The 23,613-nt window shown below is 49.7% G+C and overlaps 2 protein-coding genes across 8 annotated transcripts in view; one reads left to right on the top strand and one right to left on the bottom strand.

The window, feature by feature from the left end:
• LOC103348415 (paired-like homeodomain transcription factor LEUTX) overlaps positions 1–22,946 on the top strand; it is a 47,883-nt gene extending 24,937 nt beyond the window's left edge. For 4 of the 6 annotated variants that reach the window (XM_070062223.1, XM_070062222.1, XM_070062221.1 and 1 more), the window contains 2 exons: positions 21,599–21,747; positions 22,371–22,946. In XM_070062223.1, the coding sequence (XP_069918324.1) occupies positions 21,652–21,747; positions 22,371–22,751 (477 nt within the window). In that variant the 5' untranslated portion in view covers positions 21,599–21,651 and the 3' untranslated portion in view covers positions 22,752–22,946. Of the gene's footprint in view, positions 1–14; positions 8,145–21,598; positions 21,748–22,370 lie in introns of those variants that run through there. The other 2 variants (XM_070062224.1, XM_070062220.1) reach the window with 2 other exon arrangements.
• On the bottom strand, positions 4,049–7,786 carry LOC100338892 (galectin-10). 2 transcript variants are annotated; one of them, XM_008257129.4, is made up of 4 exons: positions 7,601–7,786; positions 6,983–7,062; positions 6,260–6,470; positions 4,049–4,295 (listed from the first exon to the last, which is right to left on the bottom strand). In XM_008257129.4, the coding sequence occupies exons 1-4, from the start codon at positions 7,613–7,615 to the stop codon at positions 4,182–4,184; spliced, it is 420 nt and encodes a 139-aa protein (XP_008255351.1). In that variant the 5' UTR covers positions 7,616–7,786; the 3' UTR covers positions 4,049–4,181. The 2 variants fall into 2 exon arrangements, with proteins under 2 accessions (XP_008255351.1, XP_002711507.1); XM_002711461.5 differs by having other exon boundaries at positions 6,983–7,059.
• Positions 22,947–23,613: the final 667 nt, after the last annotated feature.

Genomic DNA, 23,613 nt, shown 5'->3' with positions numbered 1-23,613 from the left:
TATTTAATGATTCACATATGGAATGTTGTAAAAAGTCTAGTTCTGTTGTGTAAGACTGTCTGCTAGAAAAGTCAAATGACTCATAAATTTTGCTTCAGAAAATTCCAGGTAAATTTGTGCTCATCATAGTTATTTTGAGCCAAAAATCCTGTTATTTTGCTGTACCTTCTCACTTGGAAGCAAGGGTCAGACCCATCATTAGTCAGCACCACGGACAGCACCACAGAGGTCAAATAGCCTTGGGGACTTTGTATCATTATAGAGCAGAATTTATTTTTTTAAAAAAGATTTATTTATTGAAAGGCAGAGTTGCACAGAGATGGAGATACACAGGGAGAAAGAGATCTTCCATTCTCTGGTACACTCCTCAAGTGAGTCTGGGCCAAGTCCAAGCCAGGAGCCAGAATCCATCCGGGCTCCCATGTGGGTACAGGGGCCCAGGTACTTGGCCATCTTCTGCTGCTTTCCCAGGCTCATCAGCAGGGAGCTGGGTCAGAAGTGGAGCAGCCAGGATTTGAATGAGTGCTCCTAATGGAATGCCTACGATACAGGAAGTGGCTTAACCTGCTGTGCCACAACACTGTCCTCAAAACCTTTTCTTTTGAAGAAAAGACATAAGAGAAGTCAAGAACCTTTGAGAAAGGAAACCTTTTGTGTCCAGGAATGACCTTTTATTTATTGATAAATGCCCTATTTTTTTTTTTTACAGGCAGAGTGGACAGTGAGAGAGAGAGACAGAGAGAAAGGTCTTCCTTTACCATTGTTTCACCCTCCCAATGGCCGCTGTGGCCAGCGCACCGTGCTGATCCAAAGCCAGGAGCCAGGTGCTTCTCCTGGTCTCCCACATGGGTGCAGGATCCAAGGACTTGGGCCATCCTCCATTGTACTCCCGGGCCACAACAGAGAACTGGACTGGAAGAGGGGCAACCGGGACAGAATCCGCTGCCCTGACTGGGACTAGAACCCAGTGTGCCAGTGCCGCAGGCGGAGGATTAGCCTATTGAGCCATGGCACCAGCCTGATAAATGCCCTATTTTATAAGAAAAGAACAGGAATCTGGATTGAGAACATTGTTGGGAAGTTCCCAGAGATACTTTAAATATTATTTATTTATTTATTTAAGAGGTAGAGTTATGGACAGTGAGAGGGAGAGACAGAAGTGTATCATTACCCATATGTTGGTACCTCACGGGGGCAGGGGAGTTTAGGCAGGAGGCATAGCCATTAGGAAGGTTAGAGTGGAGCAGGCTGTGGCAATGGATATGGTGAGAGGCTAAGCTCAAAAGTTATGTCCAAGAACGTCTTTGTGAACAAAGAGGCCATTTCATAGAAGTTTTTTGAAATCTTCCTTGGTCTTTTTTTGGGATAATATCTTGTTTCTCTTAAGGAGTTCTCCAGATTCTTTTTTTTTTTTTTTGACAGGCAGAGTGGACAGTGAGAGAGAGAGACAGAGAGAAAGGTCTTCCTTTTGCCGTTGGTTCACCCTCCAATGGCCGCCGCGGCCGGCGCGCTGTGGCCGGCGCACCGCGCTAATCCGATGGCAGGAACCAGGAGCCAGGTGCTTTTCCTGGTCTCCCATGGGGTGCAGGGCCCAAGCACCTGGGCCATCCTCCACTGCACTCCCTGGCCACAGCAGAGAGCTGGCCTGGAAGAGGGGCAACCGGGACAGAATCCGGCGCCCCGACCGGGACTAGAACCCGGTGTGCCGGCACCGCAAGGCGGAGGATTAGCCTAGTGAGCCGCGGCTCCGGCCAAGGAGTTCTCCAGATTCTATAAGAAACAAATGATCAGAGCACTTCTAGAAGGAAAGGGGCCACCGTTCTTGGCAAGAACCAAAAGAATGTGGGTGGAACCTCATGTGGCATAGACACATTCCTAGCTGGTTTAACAAATGATGTGGGCCAGTGACTGCTGAACACCTCTTGTTTCCTCCTCTGAAAATGGGCAGATTAAATGCATTTTCCCTGTGTCTGTTTGTTTTATGTTTTTGATGTGATTATAGCGGTGACTTGGTCCTTTAGTGCACAGATAGAGAGGAATTGTACCTGAGAATTTATACTAAATTCACTGCATATCCTGATTTAGATGATGAGATCCTAGCTTTCAATCCTGAACCTGTTACTGTAATTATATTAATTTGGGGACTTCTTTAGAGGGGGTTGATATTTTGACATGTGGGAAATGTGTAAGTTATTGCAGCCTGAGAGTAGAAAAGTTACTAGCCTCCAAGGTTGACCCTCCCCCCATACACTGGCCACAAGATACACTTGCCGCATCCTTATGTGTCCACTCCCCTTGATTTGGGCTGTATGTATTACAGCAGAGTATGGCAGAAGTGACACCCGTGACACCCAAAGCTGGGTCCTATGATGCCTTGCACTCTCTGCTTAGCCTTGTGGAAGGCTCCCCCTGGTGGTCACCATTCATTGAGTCCAATAAATAATAGACCGCATGAATTGAGGAAGTCCCACATGGCTATGGAGAGAGAGAACCAGCCAGTCCCAGCTGTTCTAGACACTCCAAGCAAAGAGTGAGCATTGTCTGGAAGCCCAGCAGATCCTTTAGAAGACTCAACCCCTCGCCACAGCCTTATTGAAGCCACATGGCACAGCATTCCTGTGAGTCCAGTCACCTGGTCAGACTGACAAAGATCATTGATTCCTGCTATGTTTTTAGTTATTTACTTATTTGAAAGGCAGAATGAGGGAGAACAGACAGAGATTAAAAAGATCTCCCTCCACAGATCGACTTCCTCAAATGCTCACAATAGCTGGGACTGGGCCAGGTCAAAGCAGGAAGCTGGAACTCAGCCTGGGTCTTCCATGTGTGTGGCACGGACCCAGGGCTTGATCCACCACCTGCTGCCTCACAGCATCTGCATTAGCAAGAACCCAGAATCAGGAGTGGAGTCAGAATGCAAACCCAGGCACTCTGATCAGGGATGCAGGTGCCCCAAGCAGTACCTTAACTGCTCTGCCAAATCCTCCCTACTTCTTGTTTGAAACCAGTGTGTTCCTGGGGGATGATGTAGTGCCTGTCTGAAACAACAGCAGAGCCAGTCCGGTTACCACATCCATGTGCATGAATTGTGCTTACTCCTTGGCCAATACGTGTGACAATTCATTTCCAAATATGGGGCCTAAGTTTCTGTCACATAAACTGGAAAAGTATTGCAATTCCTTGGAAGCCAGAAAAAAAGGGATTCTTTGAGGTAAATCCTCAAACTTCTGGGGGTCTCTAACTATTGCATGGACTGAGCATTTCAAGGGCAAACTTGGTCATCTCCCTCCTCTTTTTTTCTGATGCATCCTGCACAAAGCTGAAACTGTTGATACAAAAAATCCTTTGGATTAATAAAAGAATTAAGAAACTTCATCTGATTTTCCTCAAATTAAGAAGCTGCTCCCCATCCATCAGTTGTCTATATTGTAGACAGTTACCTAACATCTTAGTTTAGTTCTCTGGAGTGGGGTAAGGGATTCGGTTTATTTATTTATTTATTGACAGGCAGAGTTAGACAGTGAGAGAGAGAGAGAGAGACAGAGAGAGTTATAGACAGAGAGAGACAGAGAGAAAGGTTTTCCTTCCGTTGGTTCACTCCCTCAATGGCTGCCACGACTGGCAATGCGCCAATCTGAAGCCAGGAGCTGGGTGTTCCTCCTGGTCTCCCATGTGAGTGCAGGGACCCAAGCACTTGGGCCATCCTCCACTGCCCTCCCAGGCCATAGCAGAGAGCTGGACTGGAAGAGGAGCAACCAGGACCAAATCTGGCGCCCCAACTGGGACTAGAACCTGGGGTTCCAGTGCCGCAGGAGGAGGATTAGCCTAGTGAGCCATGGCGCCGGCCAGGGATTTGGTTTAGAATGTCTGACCCATGATAAGTCCTACAAAGGCATGTACTCTTGGTAAGTCAGTGACCTTGACACTCACTTTCTGTGTCACAGAAAGATTTATTCTCTTTGATACCTCAATTCTTCCCATGGAACCCACATCCCTCTTGGCAATGGCCGCTTACTTCTTTCCAGTCTAAAGCAAGAAATGCATCCTATTAAGTTGGTGAAGTTTTATTGAGCAAATATAGATAACAAGATGAGGAAGAATCATTGTGCTAGCTTTGGGAATCCACAGGTCACATAGAGAAAGGGCTTCCTTGATCACGGGGAGTCTGGAAGCCTCCATCTCTAGCAGACGTCCACTGAGGTCAGGTAGACATCTCTCCACACCTGCATCATCCTCACAGACCCGGGGTGGACTCGGTGGGCAAAGCTGTAACAGTGCTGGCCGTTGACCATTACCTGCAGGAGGGAAGAAAATGTACTTACACTATCCACCCAAAAGCTACTAATCACATATCAGAACCAATACACATGTTTTTGTTTTAAAGGTTTATTGATTTGAAGGTAGAGTGATGGATAGGGAGGGAAGGAGGGAGGAAGGGAGAAAAGGGAGGAAGGGAGGAAGGGAGAGAGAGAGAGAGAGAGAAAGAGAGAGAGAGAGAGGAGATATTTTCCTTCTTCTGGTTCACTCCCCAAATGCCTGCAACAGCTGGGGCTGGGCCAGGTCACAGCCAGGAGCCAAGAACTTCATCCAGGTCTCCAACATGAGTGGCAGGAGCTCAAGTACCTGGCCATCATCCGCTGCCTCCCAGGCACATTAGCAGGGAGCTGGATTGGCACCATGATATGGAATGCAGGCTTCACAAGTTGGGCTTAACCCGCTGCACCTCAATACCCACCCTCACATGCTTCTTTTATAGGTCAACTTTTGTGACTACATTGGACAATTGCTTACAATTTTCTGAGTCTGCTGACTCCTCTGGTGAAGTTCTACCACTCTGTGTGGATTGTCTGTGTTTGCGCAGCCTCCCCTCTACCCTAGAAGAGCTCCGAGGTCAGGGACTTGACTTCCTGTGTCTCCTACAGCACGAGCCCTAGGGGTAGAGCTCACTACAGGTTCATTGAATGTGTAAACTTCAGGTCCCCAAACCTTCCCTGCATTTACTGCTGATGGTGCAGCTTCTCTTCTGGGCTGCTGGTGGTAGAGACTGCAACCTGGGTGTTCTTTAAGGTTCGGGTAGTGCAGTGGCTCAGAATGAAGATGTTGGGGGTGGTGCATGGTGTAGTGGTCAAGACACTGGTTGAGATGCCCATGTCTCATGTCAGAGGCCTGGGTTTACTACCTGGCTCCAGTTCCTGACCCCAGCTTCCTGGGATTGCAGACCTGGGAGGCAGCAGTGATGGCTCAGGTAATTGAGTTCCTGCCACCCACATGGGAGACTTGGCTTGAGTTCCCAGCTCTTGCCTTTGGTTTCCGTCCAGCCCTGGTTGTTGCAGGCATCTGGGGAGTGAACCAGTGGGTGGGATCTTTGGCTCTGTCTGGCTCTGCTTCTCAAATAGGAATAAAAAATAAATATAACTTCTAATAGCTTACAGGCATGTGAAATGTGCACTTCCTGAATCAACAAAATGTTAAAGAATGGTGAGGTTGGTAATGAGAAGAGTATGGTATAGAACCTTAATGCAGTGTCATTTGTGAAAGAAAACTATTGGAAAGAATCTGAATGCCCATCAAAAAGGGTCAGTTCTAATTCTGATCATCCTTCTATTGGAATATTATTTCACTCATTAAAATACACAGCAGTATCATCTTGAAGAGTGCTGTCCAAAAGATATGTTTTTTGACAGCTAATAAACTCTAGCTCCTAAGTGCAGTTAAAAGAGAAACATGTGCCATTAAATGTTCAAAAATATATGAAAGCATGTGTATGTATAGGCATAGGTGCACAAGCACACACACACACACACACACACACATATATATATACACATATGTGTAAGCTATACAACATGCTTCTGTAGATATGGGTTATCTCTGAAAGGAAGGAAAGGAAACTAGTAATGGTTATTCTGGGAGGAGGGATGGGGTTCAGGAGTGAGATGACTTACTTTTGACTGATAGAATAATTTTATTCCTGTGCCTATTTTAACCATTTAGCTATATGAATATTTACCTAACAGCATAACTAGAAATAATGGTTGAGGGAGAAGCCAGAGGAGATAGGTGGGCAGGATAGCCTGTGAGCCAACCCTGACCCTGGACAGAATTGGAAAACAACTGAGGATGGCAGGAAAAGCAGAGGGAGCTCTGAGATTCATAGCTTGGGGCAGGAGTGGCTGAGGGAGATGATCCCCAAGGACTCCCGGGGTCAGGCCAGGGAGCCCAGGCAGGTGGTGCAGTAGGTGCTCCTGGGCACACTCACCTGGTACTCATTGTGTAGCACCAAGATGCGCAGTTCAAACTGTTTGCACTCCATGAAGGGCATGTGGGAGGATTTCACCTCACAGTCCCAGCCCCCACACCGAAGGCTGTTCATGACCACACAGTGGCCAAAGTACACTCGTAAATGGAAGGCGATGTCAGACCTCTCATTAGTGCCCATGTGGAAATCCACCTGCAACTGTGGGTCCTTCCTGAGGGCAAAGCACATGGCGTGTTGGGCAGGTCCCCCGCCCCGTGACACCCCACACTCCACACACGTGCCGAGCCTTTCCTACCTCTTCCCCATGGTGAGAGGAAGGTATGCTGTGTCCTTGTCCCTGTGGGGCTGTTTTGGCTCATCCTGCCAGGGTGCTGAGATACTCTGTCCCTTAGCCCAAGACTAAAAATGAGCCACAGCCACTGACCTGGGCCTGTTGGTTGTCCATTCCCTGAAAAGTCTATGGCCCTTGATAAACATCTACATCCCCACCCCCATCCCTCTAAGGGACCTCTTTCTTCTCCCAGAACCAAGCTCTGCCTGCAGCTCAGCCACTACAGGTCAACACCTGGGGCTTAGGGTCTCCAGGATCTGCACCCGCATTTTGCCACCACTATGCTAATGAAAGATGTTAGCTTCACTCAGACGTGAGGCGACCCTCAGCTCTGACAGTCTCCTCTACCCTAATGGTCCTCCACCCCCACCCCTGGACCTTACAGTACTCACCTGAAAGAGTTGGCAGGTGTCCCTCTGATTGTCACTGAAGAACCAATACACAAGGACACATTCCGTGTGTATGGGACCTGCTGTGGGAATTGGGAGTGGGTGAGAGGGGCCAGGGCAGGTGACGGCTCCCCTCCTACACGTTTGCTGGGTACAGCAGATTAGAGATCAGAAGGCAAACTGAAGCACCCCTTTATCTCCATCCATCACGGTCAGGGGTCCCTGTATTGTGACAAGGCTGAGGAAGGGTCTCAATTAAGAGCAAGGGCAAGAGCCAGGCTACTTAGATTCTAATCCTGACTCTGCCTGTCACTAGCAGTGAGATGTGAGTTCCATTATTTGTACTCTCCCTGCCTTAGTTTATCCAGTACAAGGAGGATTTCAGGATTCACTGCTTCATTCCATCTCAATGGAGCTCTCTATTAGAAACAACCAGATGGTGCTCTAGGATCTGCATGCATTTTCTTGTGTCAAATCCAGGTGTCTCTTCCATACACCCACAACTCTCAGTAGCACATTCAACAAAGAAAGCTTCTTGTTCTCATCTCATGAAATCTCCCATTCCTCTATTCCTTCCTTTATGTGACTCAGGGCCCTGGAGGCTGTGCCTCTTCAGCTCACCTGTTGCTCTGTCATTGTTGTCTTCCTCAGGGTGGCTCGTCCTCGGGGTGTCTGGTCTTAGGTGTGGCACTCTTGGGCTGGCTGCATGGAAGTGACTCCTCCAGCCTTGCCCTCTGGTTTTATTCCTGAGCCCAAGCTTTCTGAGAAAGGTTTCCCAGCAGGGTGTGTGTGAGGGGGTGGGGTGTCAGAAACAACGCCTGTTGTGTGGGGCTGTGTCTGTGATGCGGCAGATATGTCAGAGAGGAGCTGCCAGGGTCAGGCACAAACAGCGGTGATGCGGTGGAGGGTGGGTCCAGCCCCACACCTCTCCCAGCCTTTTCCCACAGGGCAGGGTCCACTTACAAGGTGTACATTTTCCTCACTTGCACAATGACAAAGAAGAGATGGCCCAGGGGATAAGACCGTTGGCTCCGGAAGGAAATCCTCTTCTCTCGCAGAGCTTCCGGGAGAGTGTGGCGATGGAGCCTCGGCAGGACCTGGGGACAGAGGTAGAGAACATCCTCGTGCCAGCCTCACCCTAACCCAACTGAGCCCCTGGCACCAGGTGAGGGCCACTCAGATTGTGTCTCTCACACACCTGGGCCCTAGCCACGCCCCCGCTTTCTCTCTGGGTGTCCACGTACCTTGAAATTTCAGACCCCTAGCTCTCCTGTGGATTATGGGAGAAAGCTGAGACCCTAAGTTCTAGTCTTTGATGTGCCTGGTCCTTGGTTCCAGGCCCATCTGAAGACAGCTGCAGCAGAGGTGATGGGACTTCAGCCACGATGCAGTCCATAGTTGGGGTGGAGGACTAGGACCCCTCCTCAAGTTCCCCTTTGGTGGTGAGAGGGAACATCCTAAAGCCCAAACTGGAATTTAAGGAAGGAGTGTGTTAGACTTCATTCATCGTTGACATGGAATCATGTCAATAATGCCATCACTTGCATATTCAACTGTTTGAGGCTTCCTTCTGAGGTTCTGTGGGGATTGACAGCAGAAGTCTTTTGGCCACTGTAGGCACCGAATGGAGTCCCTTCCTTCCATGCAGGGTTTCTGCACAGTAGTGGCCCCTGGGTATCCCCTGTGGGCTTATTCTCAATGGTTCGCATCACCCTGGACGTCCAAGAGTAGTGTCGGTGTCCCTGTGATAAATATAAAGTACTGTTACTTTAAAATTTGTTTTCATTTTATTTGAAAAGTTGAGACACACAGAGAGGTGGGCAAATAGACAGAGAGACAGAGGTAATTTCATCTTCTGGCTTACCCCCCAAATGCCTACCAATGACAGGGCTGGGCCAGGCTGAAGCTGGGAGCGAAGCAGTGCACTCTGGTCTTTCACATTGGTGGCAGGACCCCAAGCACCTAAGCCATCATCCACTGCCTACAGAGACTTGCTGGCAAGAAGCTGGAATTGGAAGTTAATAAGTGGTTGGCCAGCGCTGTGGCTCACTTGGCTAATCCTCCACCTGTGGCACCGGCACCCTGGGTTCTAGTCCCGGCTGGGGCGCCAGATTTGGTCCTGGTTGCTCCTCTTCCAGTCCAGCTCTCTGCTGTGGCCTGGGAAGGCAGTGGAGGATGGCTCAAGTGTTTGGGCCCTGCACCCACATGGGAGACTTGGAGGAAGCACCCAGCTCCTGGCTTCGGATCGGTGCAGAGCCGGCTGTAGCAGCCATTAGGGGAGCGAACTAACGGAAGGAAGTCCTTTCTCTCTGTCTCTCTCTCTCTCACTGTCTAACTCTGCCTGTCAAAAAAATAAAGGAAGTTAATAAATGGTGAATTTACCACTTACTAATGTGTGTCCTTCTTCCCACTTTTTTTAAAAATATTTTTTTTATTTTAAAATGAATTCCACAGAGAAGGCAAGACAGACAAAGAGATCTTTCTGCTGGTTCACTCCCCAAAAAGCCAATACAGCTGGGGCTGAGCCAGGTAGCCCTCCTGAGAGGGCCGTTTATAGAGGGCACAGCCTCAGTCTGCATGTAGGGCTGCACCCCACCTGTGTAAGGTCTGCCATGCTGTGCCTGACCAGCAAGGGCTCCCTTGACCTCCTCTGGCTTGGAGATAGATTAAAACCAACAGATTGTAGACTGCCTAAACAAAGAATTGCCGCATACATTGACTGCAGGAGCTAGTATTTCTGGAGCAAGCTATGAGTATCAGGAGAAGACGCAAGACACCAGCAGATACTTGGGGAAATGGTTTCTTTAGCAGCTGAGGCTGACTGCTTGCTTAGGGGGCAGTGAAAACTCATGCACTTCTGGGTCATCTGAACACTTAAATTCGGAAATTAGTGTTGTGTTTGTAGGTAAAAGAAGCAGGCACTGAGAGCTGGATGGATGCCTCCCGGTCCTGTGTTAATCGCTGGATTAAAAACCCAGTGAAATCCATTGACTCAGTCATTCATCATCTCTGCCCACTTCTTTTGAGTTTGTACTTTCTGCATCACCTGAGGCTCAGAATGAAACACCTGCCAATTTCAGCCCCTCTTTGGTTCCTGTGCCTTCCTGGAGCTGTCCTGGGTAGGGTGCATCCTGGGGTGGGGCAGATGTCTCTGTTTATCCAGTCTTGTACTTAATTCATGTTGATTCCAAGAAGATATGGCAATACAGGCATTCATTCCCTAAGGAACAAAAACAGAATTTATCATCAACAGACCCTTACTAAAAGGAAAACCCAGGGTTGCGGCGGTGCTGTGGCACAGTGGGTTAAGCTGCCACCTTGTGACACTGGCATCCCATAGGAGCATCCATTTTTGAATCCTAACTGCTCCACTTCCAATCCAACTTCCTGCTAATGCACCTGGGTAGGTAGTAGAAGATGGTTCAAGTGCTTGGACAACTACTTGAGCTCTTGACTTCAACCTGGCCAGCCCTGCCAATTGCAGCCATCTGGGGACATGAACCAGCAGATGGAAGTTCTTTCTCTTTCTCTGTTGCCGCCATCTACCCCCATAACTCTGCATTTCAAATAAATAAGTCTTTGGGGACAAAAAAGAAAGCTTAGGGGGCTGGCAGTGTGCAGTGGGTTGAGCTGCTGCCTGCCATGCTGGCATCCCACATCAGAGCACCAGTTCATGTCTTGGCTGTTCTGCTTCTAATCCTGCATCCTACTCATTCACCTGCATAAACAGTGGAGGATGGCCCAAGTACCTAGATCCCTGCATCCCTCATGGGAGATACGGACGGAGTTCTAGGCTCCTGGCTTTGGCGCAATCCAGCCCTGACTCTTGTGGGATTTGGAAAGTGAACCAGTGGATGGAAGATCTCTCTCTCTCTGTTTCTCCCTCTCTGTCACTCTGCCTTTCATATAAATTAATAAATCTTTTAAAAATAAGCTTATTAAATGCTTCACATGTAAGAAAAATTATGCCAAATGAAAACCTAGATTTATACAAATGAACACTGAACACTGAAAATGGGTAGCATTTTGATAAATATAAAAGACTGCTTAGCTTTAATTGCCTTAAATGATCATTTTTAAAGCAAAAATTGTAACAACAGGTGTATTGTTTATAATGTAGGTAGAAGTAAAATTACGAAATTGCAGAAGCATTAGAGGGTGAATGGAAACCTGTTGTTGTGGGGTTGCTATATTATAGGTGAAGAAGTCCAGTATCACTGGATGGCAGTGTGTGATAAACAGAAGATGTCTATTGTAAACTCTAGACCAACAACAAAACAGGAGATAGAGCTGATGTATGGGTACAACAGGACTTGTCTCCCAAAACGTGGAGTTGTTTAAACTGAAATGTCTTAATGTTTATATTTAGTGGATTAAGGGTGGAGATTTGGTATATTGAGGGCATGTGAGATATGCGGCCAGTGGGAGGTCTTTGGGTCTTTGAGGGTGTACCCTCAGAGGGTAGTTCTCATGAGAGGTTTGATTATTTGAGTTCTAGTTGGGTCTAGGTTTTCTCTCTTCCTCGTGGCTCACAATGTGATTGTTCCCCTGCACCTGCCATGAGCAGCTTCCACAGACACCGGACTGTGGGGATGCCTGACCCTGAAGTGTAGCCTCCAAATTGTAGGCTAAAATAAACTTGAATTTCCCAAAGCTCTTTCAGATATTTTGGTTAAAGTCATGAAAATCTGTGAGATCTTTTGGAGTGCCAGATTCTGTCCTGGTTGCTCCTCTTTCAGTCCAGCTCTCTGTTGTGTCCCAGGAAGACAGTGGAAGATGGCCCAAGTGCTTGGGCCCTGCACCCACATGAGAGACCAGGAGGAAGCACCTGGCTCCTGGCTTCGGATCGGTGCAATGCTGGCTGTGGAAGCCATTTTTTGGGGAGTGAATCAACGGAAGAAAGACCTTTATCTCTGTCTCTCTCTCTCTCACTAACACTGCCTGTCAAAAAAATAAAAAAGAAAAATCTGTGAGATCCTAAAAAATGATTAATCCAGAAGAAGGAAAAATGATGATGGAGGAAGAAAAGTCAACATGGTGGATTTATGCTCAATGATACTTACATCACATTTTTTATTACCAACTTTTCATGGCCCACTATGGCCCTTAGCGTACAGTCCAAGCTCTACCGAGTGAACCTTTAGGTGCATTTTCATCTGGATACAATCTGCGTCAATGTTGCTAACACTTCTCCCAGAGCCCCATGCTCTCTACCATACACACACACCTGTGTGGTCACCCACACACCTGTGGTCACACTTCCCTGTAGAGACCACTCATATGCTGTACTCAGTCCATAAGTTACCTCGCACCAAACTGACCATCCTCAGAGCTGTCATGTATTAGGGGACACAACTACAAAGTACATTTCTGTCTGACTTAGTATTTTCCCTTGATGAGTGAATGTGTTGATTTATTCAGAAATTTTGCAGACAGAAAGCAAGCATAACAAAAAATAAATAATATACCAACCCATGATTCCATAAGAAGTAATTTATTCTATTAGATACTTCAATAAAGACTAAGCAAATGCCTATATAGGATAATGATGAAACTTCAGTTTTCTGTGGTCCTTAGCTTTGATACCACAAGACTCTGAGGGGCAGATGTCTGACATCTTCCAACAAGATGCCCCGGGCCCTGCTGCCCTTTCTGTAGGTGTTGCTCTCGCCAGAAGAATAAAGACTCCATCACACAAATCTCACGTAATCCATGGCTTTTGTCCAGCAACACCAAAATGAGATTCTATCTGTCCTGAACTGCAAGTCAAAGTCCCCGAGCAGGGTGAAGAACAAAAAATGTCCAAGCCCCTGAGCTGCTGGCCTTCTGTTTGGCACTGAGGCCCAGGCCACCACTGGTCAGCACCCTGGCCAGCGCCACACACACAGCATCAGCACTGTGGACAGCTCAGAGGTTGGCAGGAGCTGCAACACTCTGAGATAAAAGTTGCATAAGCCCAGGCCAGACAAGGAATCCAAAGTTGCCATGGAACGATGGAATTTGTGATTTCCTTGAAGACCATAGACACGATCTAGGATGACATTTGGGACAATGAGCCACTGCTCTTTGTTTGTGGGACCAACTGGGCCCAAGGTATGAGGCACTTGAATAAGCCGGGTAGTACAGGGAGCTTCCCAGGGGAGTGAAATGTATTTGTGTAATGGGCATGAGCATTAGCTTCAGTGGAAGATACCTTCAGAAGGAGCACTTTCCATATCTTTGTTGAGAATAAGGCACAAAACTAGCCCAGCTTCAGAGAAAATGGAAGCATAAGGGTATGTATTCAGAGGCTGAGAGAAAGGACCAAGATTCCCAGGGAAAGAGGGAAACTGAAATGAGAGAGCCCTGTGTGCACTACAGCCTTGTGTGCACTGCCCAAGCCCCACTCCCATCATCCACCAGTGCCATGACACCTCGAAAATGCCCAAAAATGGCCTGCAAATGGAAGCCCCTCAAACCCTGCCCCAAGCCTCACCCTACTTGAATGTTCACTTAAGCCACAGACATTGGCCCCTGTGCTTCCAGGACTAGGAAAGGACAGCCCCAAACCCTGCTAGCAGCAGCGTTCTCTCCTGGAGGTTAACCTTGTTCCCGCCTGTGGACTTTCCCTCTGTCTTGAAGTAGTTTGCTTCTCTGCTCAACTTTATCCACATGTCTTCCTTGATTCTCCCTCACCTGGAGGCAGGAAGCTGGTCCAAGCCTATCCAGGGCTCACACTCCCGTAACAGGGGGGACTTGCTAATGACTGGGGACAGCAGTGGCGAGAGAGAAGCTTCTTTTCATCTTCTGGGCAGAGAATAGGGAGAAACAGTCTGCAGTTTGTGAGGAAAGGGTGGACACCAGGAGAAGTCCTAGGAAGCAGCTGGAGATCTCATCGTGAGAAGTGGGTCCCATCAAGCACCTGTCAGCTTGACTGCATCAAGGAGCCCCTAGGAACCTGGGAAAACCTCACCTTGGGCATGTCTGAGCATGTTTCCAGACAACATTAGCATGTGGTCTGGGTGGACCAGATGGGAAGACCTAGCCTCCGTGTGGGCGGGCACCAGCCATTGGTGAAACACAGAGCCCAAATCAGTCTCCTGCTCAGAGCAGGGACAGGTGTGACTCCTGCTGCGGACTTCAGCTGGTGGCCCTTGGATTCCAGGACTCACCTCTGTAGCCACCTCACTGGCACTCAGACTTTCGGCTTTGAACTGATACCCAAGCTCCTGGCTTCTCCAGTTCTGAGGCTCCTGGACTGGGACTGAGCCATGCTGCTGCTACCCAGTGTCTTCAGCCTACACATGGCTTGCCGTGGACTTCCCAGCCACCATGAACAAGTAAGCCAACTGTCCACATAAACTCCCTTCACGTGTCTGTGTCTATGTCCTGTGGATTCTGTTTCTCTGGAGAAGCCTGACAATGCAGATTTTGGTAGCAAAAGTGGTTCTTGTGTAACAGGGTTTATATTTTATTATTTTTTTGAAGATTTATTTATTTGAAAGGCAGAGTTACAGAGAGGCAGACACACACACACACACACACACACACACACACATACACACAGAGGTCTTGGATCCACTGGTTCACTCCCAAATTGGCCCCAACAGCCAGAGCTGTGCTGATCCAAAGTCAGGAGCCTGGAGTTTTTTTTTTTTAACTTTTATTTAATGAATATAAATTTCCAAAGTACGGCTTATGGATTACAATGGCTTCCCCCCCCATAACGTCCCTCCCACCCGCAACACTCCCCTTTCCCACTCCCTCTCCCCTTCCATTCACATCAAGATTCATTTTCGATTCTCTTTATATACAGAAGATCAGTTTAGCATACATTAAGTAAAGATTTCAACAGTTTGCACCCCCATAGAAACACAAAGTGAAATATACTGTTTGAGTACTCGTTATAGCATTAAATCTCAATGTACAGCACATTAAGGACAGAGATCCTACATGAGGAGTAAGTGCACAGTGACTCCTGTTGTTGACTTTACAAATTGACACTCCTGTTTATGGCATCAGTAATCTCCCTATGCTCCAGTCATGAGTTTCCAAGGCTATGGAAGCCTTTTGAGTTCTCTGACTCTTATCTTATTTAGACAAGGTCATAGTCAAAGTGGAGGTTCTCTCCTCCCTTCAGAGAAAGGTACCTCCTTTTTTGAAGACCTGTTCTTTCCACTAGGATCTCACAGAGATCTTTCATTGAGGTTGTGGTTTGTTGTTGTTGTTGTTGTTGTTGTGTGTGTGTGTGTGTTTTTTTTTTTTTTTTTTGCCGGAGTGTCTTGGCTTTCCATGCTTGAAATACTCTCATGGGCTTTTCAGGCAGATCAGAATGCCTTTAGGGCTGATTCTGAGGCCAGAGTGCTGTTTAGGACATCTGCCATTCTATGAGTCTGCTGTGTATCTCGCTTCCCATGTTGGATCACTCTCCCCTTTATTTATTCTATCGGTTAGTATTAGCAGGTACTAGACTTGTTTATGTAGGAGCCTGGAGTTTATTCTGGGTCTCCCACATGGATACAGGGGCCCAAGGACTTGGGCCATCTTCTAATACTTTCCTAGGCCATAGCAGATAGCTGGATTGGAATTGGAGCAGCCGGGATTTGAACCGGTGCCCATGCCGGCACTGAGGAGAGCAGCTTTACCCAGTATGCTACAGTGCCAGCCCCTATATTTTATTTTAAAACAGTGATTATGGGGCCAGCATGTGGTGGAGTGGGTTAGGCAGTTGCTTGCAATGCTGGCATTCCATATGAGTGCTGGTTGGATTCCCAATCCTCTGTAAATGTGCTTAGGAAAGCAGCAGAAGATGGCTCCAATTCTTGGGACTCTGCTACCCATGGGGGAGACCTGGTTGCAGTTCTAGGCTCCTGGCTTTGGCCTGGCCCAGCTCTTGCTGTTGCAGACATTTGGAGTGTGAACCAGTGGCTTGAAGGTCTCTCTCTCTCTCTCTGTTTCTTCTGGTCTCTATGTAACCCTGCCTTTCAACTAACTAAATAAATAAATCATTTAAAAAAAAAGAAGAACACAATGAATGCAAACATTAAAAAATTCATTTTATGTATTTCAGAGAAACAAAGATATTTCCCATTCTCTGGTTCCTTCCTTAAATGCTGGCAACAGCTGGAGTTGAGCTAGGGTGCCAGGCACTCAATCTGGGTCTCCCATGTGGGTGGCATGGACTCAAGTACTAAAGCCATCATCTGCCACCTCACAGGGTGCACTTTAGCAGGAAGCTGGAGTTGAGAGTAGAGGAGGGACTGGAATCTAGGTATTCTGATAAGGGGTGATGCCATCCCAAGTGCACCTTTTTTTAAAAAAAGATTTATTTTATTTATTTTAAAAGACAGGGTTACAGAGAGGTAATTCAGAGAGGTCTTTCATTCGGTAGTTCACTCCCCAGAGAGCTGCAACAGCCAGAGCTGCGCCGAATCAAAGCCAGGAGCCAGGTGCTTCTTCTGGATCTCTCAGTGTGTGCAGGGCTCCAAGGAGTTGGGCCATCTTTTACTGCTTTCCCAGGCCATAGCAGAGAGTCAGCTTAGAAGAGGAGCAGCCAAGCCTAGAACTGGTGCCCATATGGCATGCTTGTGCTTCAGGCCAGGGCTTTAACCCCTGCGCCCCAGCACCTGCCCCCATCATTTTTTCTTTTTTTCAGATTGATTTATTTATTTGAAAATCAGAGTTACACGGAGAGAGAAGGAGAGGCAGAGAGAGAGAGAGAGAGAGAGGTCTTCCATCTGCTGGTTCACTCCCCATATGGCTGCAACAGCTGGAGCTGTGCCAATTTGAAGCCAGGAGCCAGAAGCTTCTTCCAGGTCTCCCACGTGGGTGCATGATGGCAATGCCAGTGGACCCACAGTGCTGGAAGCCCTGGATGGCCACCTCCCACCAACTAGACATCTGACAACTTAGCATTTGCCCTAGAGGATGTCTACCAGATTGGTGGCATTGGTGCTGTCCCCGTGGCCAAGTGGAGACTGCTGTTCTCACACCGCATGCTGGTGACCTTCATGCCAGTCAGTGTCACAACTGAAGTGAAGTGTGCTGGAATGCACATGAAGTCCTTGGGCTCCTGCAACCGCGTGGGAGACCTGGAGGAAGCTCCTGGCTCCTGGCTTCGGATCAGCACAGCTCTGGCCGTTGCTACCCACAGGGGAGTGAACCAGTGGATGGAAGACTTTCTCTCTCTCTCTCTCTCTCTCTCTCTCTCTCTCTCACTCTCCCCCTCTTTCTCTCTCTCTGCCTCTGCCTATCTGTAGTTCTGGCTTTCAAATAAATAAATCTTAAAAAGAGAGAGAGAGAGATTTTTATGTACATCCGTTGCTGTTGCACTGGGAGGTGTGGGTGGGGAGCAGCTTTGCCGAGCATTCCTCAAACTGCCCCCGCCAAGGGTGCTGGCTGAGCTCTAGGATGGATAGGAGCCACGCATGCACAGAGCCCCACCTTCGCTTTCTGAACAGGATCTGGTTTGGAGCCCCAAGAAGGATTTGACTCCGGCTTGAAGAGAGCCCCTGTGAGAGCCACATGAATGCTGGGAAGAATTTTCTGGTGAAGCATGGGTGGCAGAAGAGAAGAGCATTGATGCTGTGGGGAAAGGTTGTGGAGACCATTCCTCAGAGACCAGCAGTGTAGAAAGACAGGTCCCACCTGTCCTCCTCTGTGTGTGGGAGCGAGACTAAGAATCTGAACACAGACGCGGATGACTAGAGTGGGAGGGCTGGAGGGGTGAAAGGAGTTTGGATTAAAAAACTGGGGCAGCTGGGTGTGGCTCATGTGTGACAGACACACCAATAGGAGATATTAATGGGGCAGCCAGCTGGGGTATATGGAAACTCCTCACAATGTTTATGTTGTAAATTTAAAATTAACAACACTCATACAATTTTAGAAAATATTTATTTGAAAGGCAAAGTGGAGAGAAGGGTGCGAGGGACAGAGAGGGAGAATCTTCCATCTGCTGGTTTACTCCCCAAATGGCCACCACAGCAGAGCTGGGCCAGACTGAAGCCATGAGCCTGGAGCTCCATCAGGGTCTCCTCCATGGGTGCAGGGGCCCAACTCTTGGGCCATCTTCTGCTGCTTTCCCAGGTGCATTAGTGGGCACCTGGATCAGAAGTGGAGCAGCTGAGACTAGAACCTGTGTTCATACGGGATGCTGGTGACACACAGATGGTGGTGACACAACACCAGCCCTATAATAAAATATGTTTTAAAAAGAAAGCAATATCAGCAGAGCACACATGCACACTTTGCTTTCAGCAGGGACAAAACGATGTGGAAGACGAAGCCTGCAGTGGACAGCCAGCCCCACCAGTGTGCAAGGGGAAAGGCGTCTGGTGAGCGCCTAGGACAGAAATAGCAGCCAATGCATCAGACTTCTCAAGGGGCTCAGCTTACACAATTCCAGCTGAAATGTTCAAGGGCAACAAACTTTGTTTTTAAGATTTATGTATTTGAAAGGCAGAGTGACAGCGAGCGAGCGAGCGAGCGAGAGAGAGAATCTTCCATCGTCTACTTCACTCCCCAAATGGCAGCAACAGCCAGGGCTAGGCCAGGCCCAAACCAGGAGCCAGGAGCTTGAGTGCAGGGGTCCAAGCACTTGGGCCATTAGCAGGGGGCTGGATCCAAAGTGGAGCAGTGGGGACTTGGACTGGTGCCCATCACAGGTGGCTGATTTGCCAATTGTGTCACAACACAGGACCCAGATCAATTTTTTTTAAGGTTTTATTTATTGATTTGATAGGTAGAGTTACAGACAGTAAGGAGAGACAGAAAGGTCTTCAATCCACTGGTTCATTCTCCAGGTGGCCACAGTGGTCAGAAATGGGCTGATCTGAAGTCAGGAACCAGGAGCCTCTTCTGGGTCTCCCACACAGGTGCAGAGGCCCAAGTCTTGGGCCATCTTCCACTGCTTTCCCAGGCCATAGCAGAAAGCCGGATGGGAAGAGGAGCAGCCAGGACTAGAGCTGGCGCCCACAGATAGGATTGACCTCTGCACCACAGCACAGGTCCCTCAGTGCTTTTTTTTTTTAATGGCAACCAATTTCTGAGCCCCATTGTCAATGCCCTTGTCCACCTGCCAAAGGAGGCCTCCAACGTGGTGTTATGGATCTACTTTTAGGTTCCACACCCCAAGACTCCTCTGCCCGGGGAGTTAGATGTTGGGGCCGTGGCCATTGACGGGGTTCCTCGGGCGGCAGGTCTTGGCAGTGGGCTGGGGGCCTGGTTTCCAAGCGTGGCCCCAGGGCACCGTTGCCTGGCCAGGGTGGTGCCCCCACTTGGAGTCTGAAGAATTAGCAGGAGATTAAACATGGTTATGCTGATAGGATTCCACGGACAGAGCAATGGGCAGCTACCAAGGGGTGGAGGTGGTCCAGGCAGACCCAGAGTGCACTGGGTTTTCTTTGGGATGCCCAAGGCAGTTTGCCTGTTGACTTGTTGGCGAGCCAGTGAATAACATCAGCTTATTTCGAGAAAGCAGTGGAAGCGAACAGAACAAGCCCAGGAAGGCCCACCAGCAGCCCTGTCCTCCGCGCAGCACCCCTGAGCCTTCCTCTCCCCACACAGGCCAAGTTGGAAAGTTCTGAGAGGCAGTCAGCAGCCGTCCTGATCCGGCTCCTGCTGACTTCTCTTTGTTTCTGCATCTAAGAGAAGGGCACATAGCTGTACTCGGAGAAGAATGTCAGAAAGCCTGCATCGCCAGCGTGAAGTTCCCAGGGTGCCCGGTTCTTTAGAGATGGGCCAACTGGTGGTTTCATTGCTCCTAAAAGTGTCTTGAATTTGAGGGAGCTGATGTAGTGATAAAGTCTGCATTTTAAATTGGCATCTTTTCATTCCATCTACATGTAACTTCTTCAAGTGCCACAATTGTCAATCAGGTCTAGGGTGTAACTTAGGGAGGGCCCATCAAAGACTTCATACCATCCCAAGTTGGCTTCCTTCTCTAAAGGAGCTGTCCTTTAGACGGGAGGGCGGGCGGGCGGGCGGCAAGGGGCAGACAAGCGCAGACGCTGGAGAAGCAGCAGCTTCAGAAATACTGCCGGTCCGCATCCTGATGTCGAGTGAGCAAGTGGCCGAGGCAGGTGGGCGAGAGGTTGGCTGTGCAGAAGCCAAGAGGCCATGCAGGGCTTGGTGGTAGACCAATTGATGCCAAAACTGGGTTGACCATTTGGGGGATCGCTGGGTGATAGCTATGGAGAAAATATGAGCACAAATTTGCTACTGGGTTCCTGCCAGCAGTGAGTGAGTGTCAATCTTTCCTGCATGGGAGACCGGGAAGAAGCTCCTGGCTCCTGGCTTTGGACTGGCACAGCTTGAGCCATTCTGGCCAACTGGGGAGTGAACCAGTGGATGGAAGACTCTCTTTCTCTCTCTGCGCCACTCCTTTCTCTGTGTAACTCTGACCTTCAAATAAATGAATAGATATTAAAAAAAATGAAAAATCTGTTCTTGAATGCAAGTTTTATAATAAAAATAAGCTCTCCCACATGGGTGCAGGGGTCCCATCACTTGCGCCGTCCTCTGCTGCTTCCCTAGGCACATGAGCAGGGAGCTGCATAGGCAGTGGAGCAGCTGGGCCTTGCCCCAATGTCCATATAGGACGCCAGTGTTGCCAGTGGTGGGTTTTACCCACTCTGCCACAATGCCAGGCGCCTTCTGAAAATGAAAAAACATTTCCTTTGCATGTGTATTTGCATGGGTAGCTGCAATGGCCAAGGGCTGGTGAAATCCAAAGCCAGGAGACGGGAGCTCCATCTGGGTCTCCCATGTGGGTGTGGGGGCCTGAGTACTTGGGCCATCTTCTACTGCTTTCCCAGGTGCATTTGTAGGGAGCTGGGTGGGAAGTGGAGCAGCCGGGACTCCAACTGGGACTCTGGGATAGGAACCCAGCATTGCAAGGCCTCCCAGGGGCCGGCCCCAGTGGCTGCATTCTAACCACGCACATGTGCTTCTGGCCTCCTTCTCCTCTGCCTGCGGCTCTTTCTCCATCTCTTTCCATCCCCTCCATGGCTGAGGGCTTCCTCCAAAGCCCTATGCAGGTTTTTTTTTTTTTTTTTTTTTTTTTTTTTTTTTTTTTTTTTTTTTTTTTTTACAGGCAGAGTGGACAGTGAGAGAGAGAGAGAGAGAAAGGTCTTCTTTTTTTGCCGTTGGTTCACCATCCAATGGCTGCCGTGGCTGGCGCACTGTGGGTGTGTGTGGGTATGTATGTAAGTGTATTTATATATGATTGTGTTGGTGGGTGTGTGGGTGTGTTAGTGTGTATGAACATATGTATGTGTATGTATGTATGTGTGTGTTTCTGTGTGTGTGTTTGTCTTGTGTGTGTTTGTATGTAAGTATGTGTATGTACTTGTGTGTGTGTGTGTGTGTGTGTGGGCGGGCATGTGTGGCAGCAGGACATCTTCCCCGTGAAGTTCAAGCTCACGTCAAAAATGCATGACCATGAGATCAGGCTCTGCCTTCCAGGGTGCATTTTCCAATATTCCTTTGCGAGACCCTGGCAAAGAGGAGAGACCCCGAGAGAGAGCGCTGGTGTCTCCCGACCAACCGACCGGGTCACGCCCCAAATGTCTGCATCAGGAACTCCAATGGATTCCTGCTTAAAGCAAACCAAAGGCCTTTGTTGCGGTCCCTCTGCAGTGCCCAGGTCCTCTCGCCGCAGCCGCACGGCCTTTACCCCCGACCAGCTGGGGATGCTGAAAGCTGTTTTAGAAACCAGCCGCTGCCCAGATTGGAGCCAAAAAGAAGAGTTATCATCCGAGCTTCATCTGGATGCCTATGGGATCAAGGTATGTCCTGAGCCCCCTGCCTCGCACTCACTTGCTGTGGTCACCGCTGCGCTGGCTGCTCAGGGCAGTCCCCGCGAGGCTGGCAGGCAGAGGCTGCCGCGGGGCTTGTCCCGAACTCCCTGCGCGTGGGCCCTTGACAAGATAGACTCCCCCGGGCGGGGCACTCGCGGATGCGTTGTGGTTGTGGGCGCAAGAGTTCAAGTCTGAGCCGGCCGGCGAGGACCACGCCTGGTGGATGGCACTCAGTGCGCGGGAGCCAGCCGAGAGCCGGCCGCGGAGGTGGAGCGAACATGTGTGTGCAGGAAGCGTTTCCAAATTGTATTTCTTTAAATGTATTGGTGAGACGCAATGAGACCGAAGTTTTTTGAGATTTATTTATTTATTTGAACAAGTTCGAGGCAGAGAGAGAGGTGTCTTCCATCGGCCGGTTCACTGCCCCCAGGACCCACGGCTGCCGCGCGCGACCCCATGGCCGAATGACTCTCCCGGGCCCGGCACAGCGTTTGAGAAAGAGGCTTGAGCCCAGCGTGCCCACGCCACAAGGGCCCCGAGCTTCTGAGACCCATGGGGTCTCCCTGGGGTCGTTGCACCTGGAGTAACCTGTTCCCTCCCTTCCTCCCCAGACCTGGTTTAAAAATCAGCGCGCCAAGCAAAGAAAACTGCAGCCAACGGGCCAGCCCCGCCAGCCCAGCGAGTCCACACCTCAGCCTCCTCCTCCTCCTCCTCCTCCTCCTCCTCCGCCGCCGCCGCCGCCGCCGCCGCCGCCAACAGGCTCGGAGCTCAGGGCGCCCGCGCAGGAAGAGCAGGGCCCCGGGGGCTCCCAGGCGCAGGGCCCCGAGGCTGCCGAGGACCCGCTGCCCGCCGATCTGCACAACATCCATCTGGACTCCTCTGCGCCCTGGGCTTCGCTGCCTCATGACGTCGGGGAGCTCGTGCGCATGTACGGCTTGTTCCAGGACGACGAGCCCGACGACCTAGCAGAGTACCTGTACCCCCAGGCTTAAAGGAGACTCTGATTATGAATAGGGTGCCCCACACTCGGCCAGTCTGAGCTTGGGCGTGCGTCCTCTAGCATAAGAAAATAAAGCTCAGTAATGGCAAAAAAGGAAAAAGAAAAGAAAAGCAAAACAAAAAACACCCTACAAAAACACAACCCTCCTCCCCCCAACATATAAAGAAATAAAGCTGGACCCCTCATCCTCCCGCCTGCGACGTCTGTCCTTCCTGCTTCCTTTGCATGCAGCCCTGCATCCGGCTTCGCCTCCACGTGGTCCTCTGCAGACTGAAACCCTGGGGTCCCGAGGTGGGGCAGGGGCCCTGGCTCCCTCAGCCACGGAAGCACTGAGTCAGCCTCTACACTCACCCCAGCTCCCACTGGGAGATCCCTGTACTGGGGCAACCGAGTCATCCCCAAGGAGGCGGTGGGGCAGGCCGAGGCAGTGTGGGTGCTGCTCCCTCTTCCTGTGCAGGAACCCCACTGTGGCCCCAGCCCTGCTCTACAGAGCGCGCCCCGGCCCCAGTGCTCTGGCTTGGCACCTTGGCTTCCCGGCTCTGGGAGCCCAAGGGACCAGGCGCTCCTGCCAGTCCCTGCCCGCTGCCCTGAGCGGCCGCTTCCTGGTGCTGCCTGGGGCTGGGCAAGGGCTTCAGAGTCCAGATCAGCCCTGAGAAGGAGTGAGCTAAAGCCCAAATCCCAGGTCTATCCCTGGAGGGGTTTTCCAGTCTGATCTCCCAACACTGCCGTGGGCCAGTTCTTTCCTCTCTGTTAGCAGATTGATTTCTTTGGAAGGTAGTTCCAGAAAGGGAGAGACAGAGGACACAGCTCTTCCATCTGGTGGGTCACTCCCCGAATGGTGAGTCCCTGGGGCT

Source organism: Oryctolagus cuniculus, chromosome 18, assembly GCF_964237555.1.
Source record: "Oryctolagus cuniculus chromosome 18, mOryCun1.1, whole genome shotgun sequence".
Classification (NCBI taxonomy): domain Eukaryota; kingdom Metazoa; phylum Chordata; class Mammalia; order Lagomorpha; family Leporidae; genus Oryctolagus; species Oryctolagus cuniculus.
The sequence above is the reverse complement of the archived record's forward strand: the minus strand, read 5'-3'. Positions and strand labels throughout refer to the sequence as shown.

What these genes read in the sequence shown, in the direction of transcription:
- LOC100338892 (XM_008257129.4), bottom strand. An exon ending in ACACCTGCCAACTCTTTCAG is followed by an intron (nt 6,471 to 6,982) that starts GTGAGTACTGTA and finishes CTTTGCCCTCAG; the next exon opens with GAAGGACCCACAGTTGCAGG. An exon ending in TGCTACACAATGAGTACCAG is followed by an intron (nt 4,296 to 6,259) that starts GTGAGTGTGCCC and finishes TCCCTCCTGCAG; the next exon opens with GTAATGGTCAACGGCCAGCA.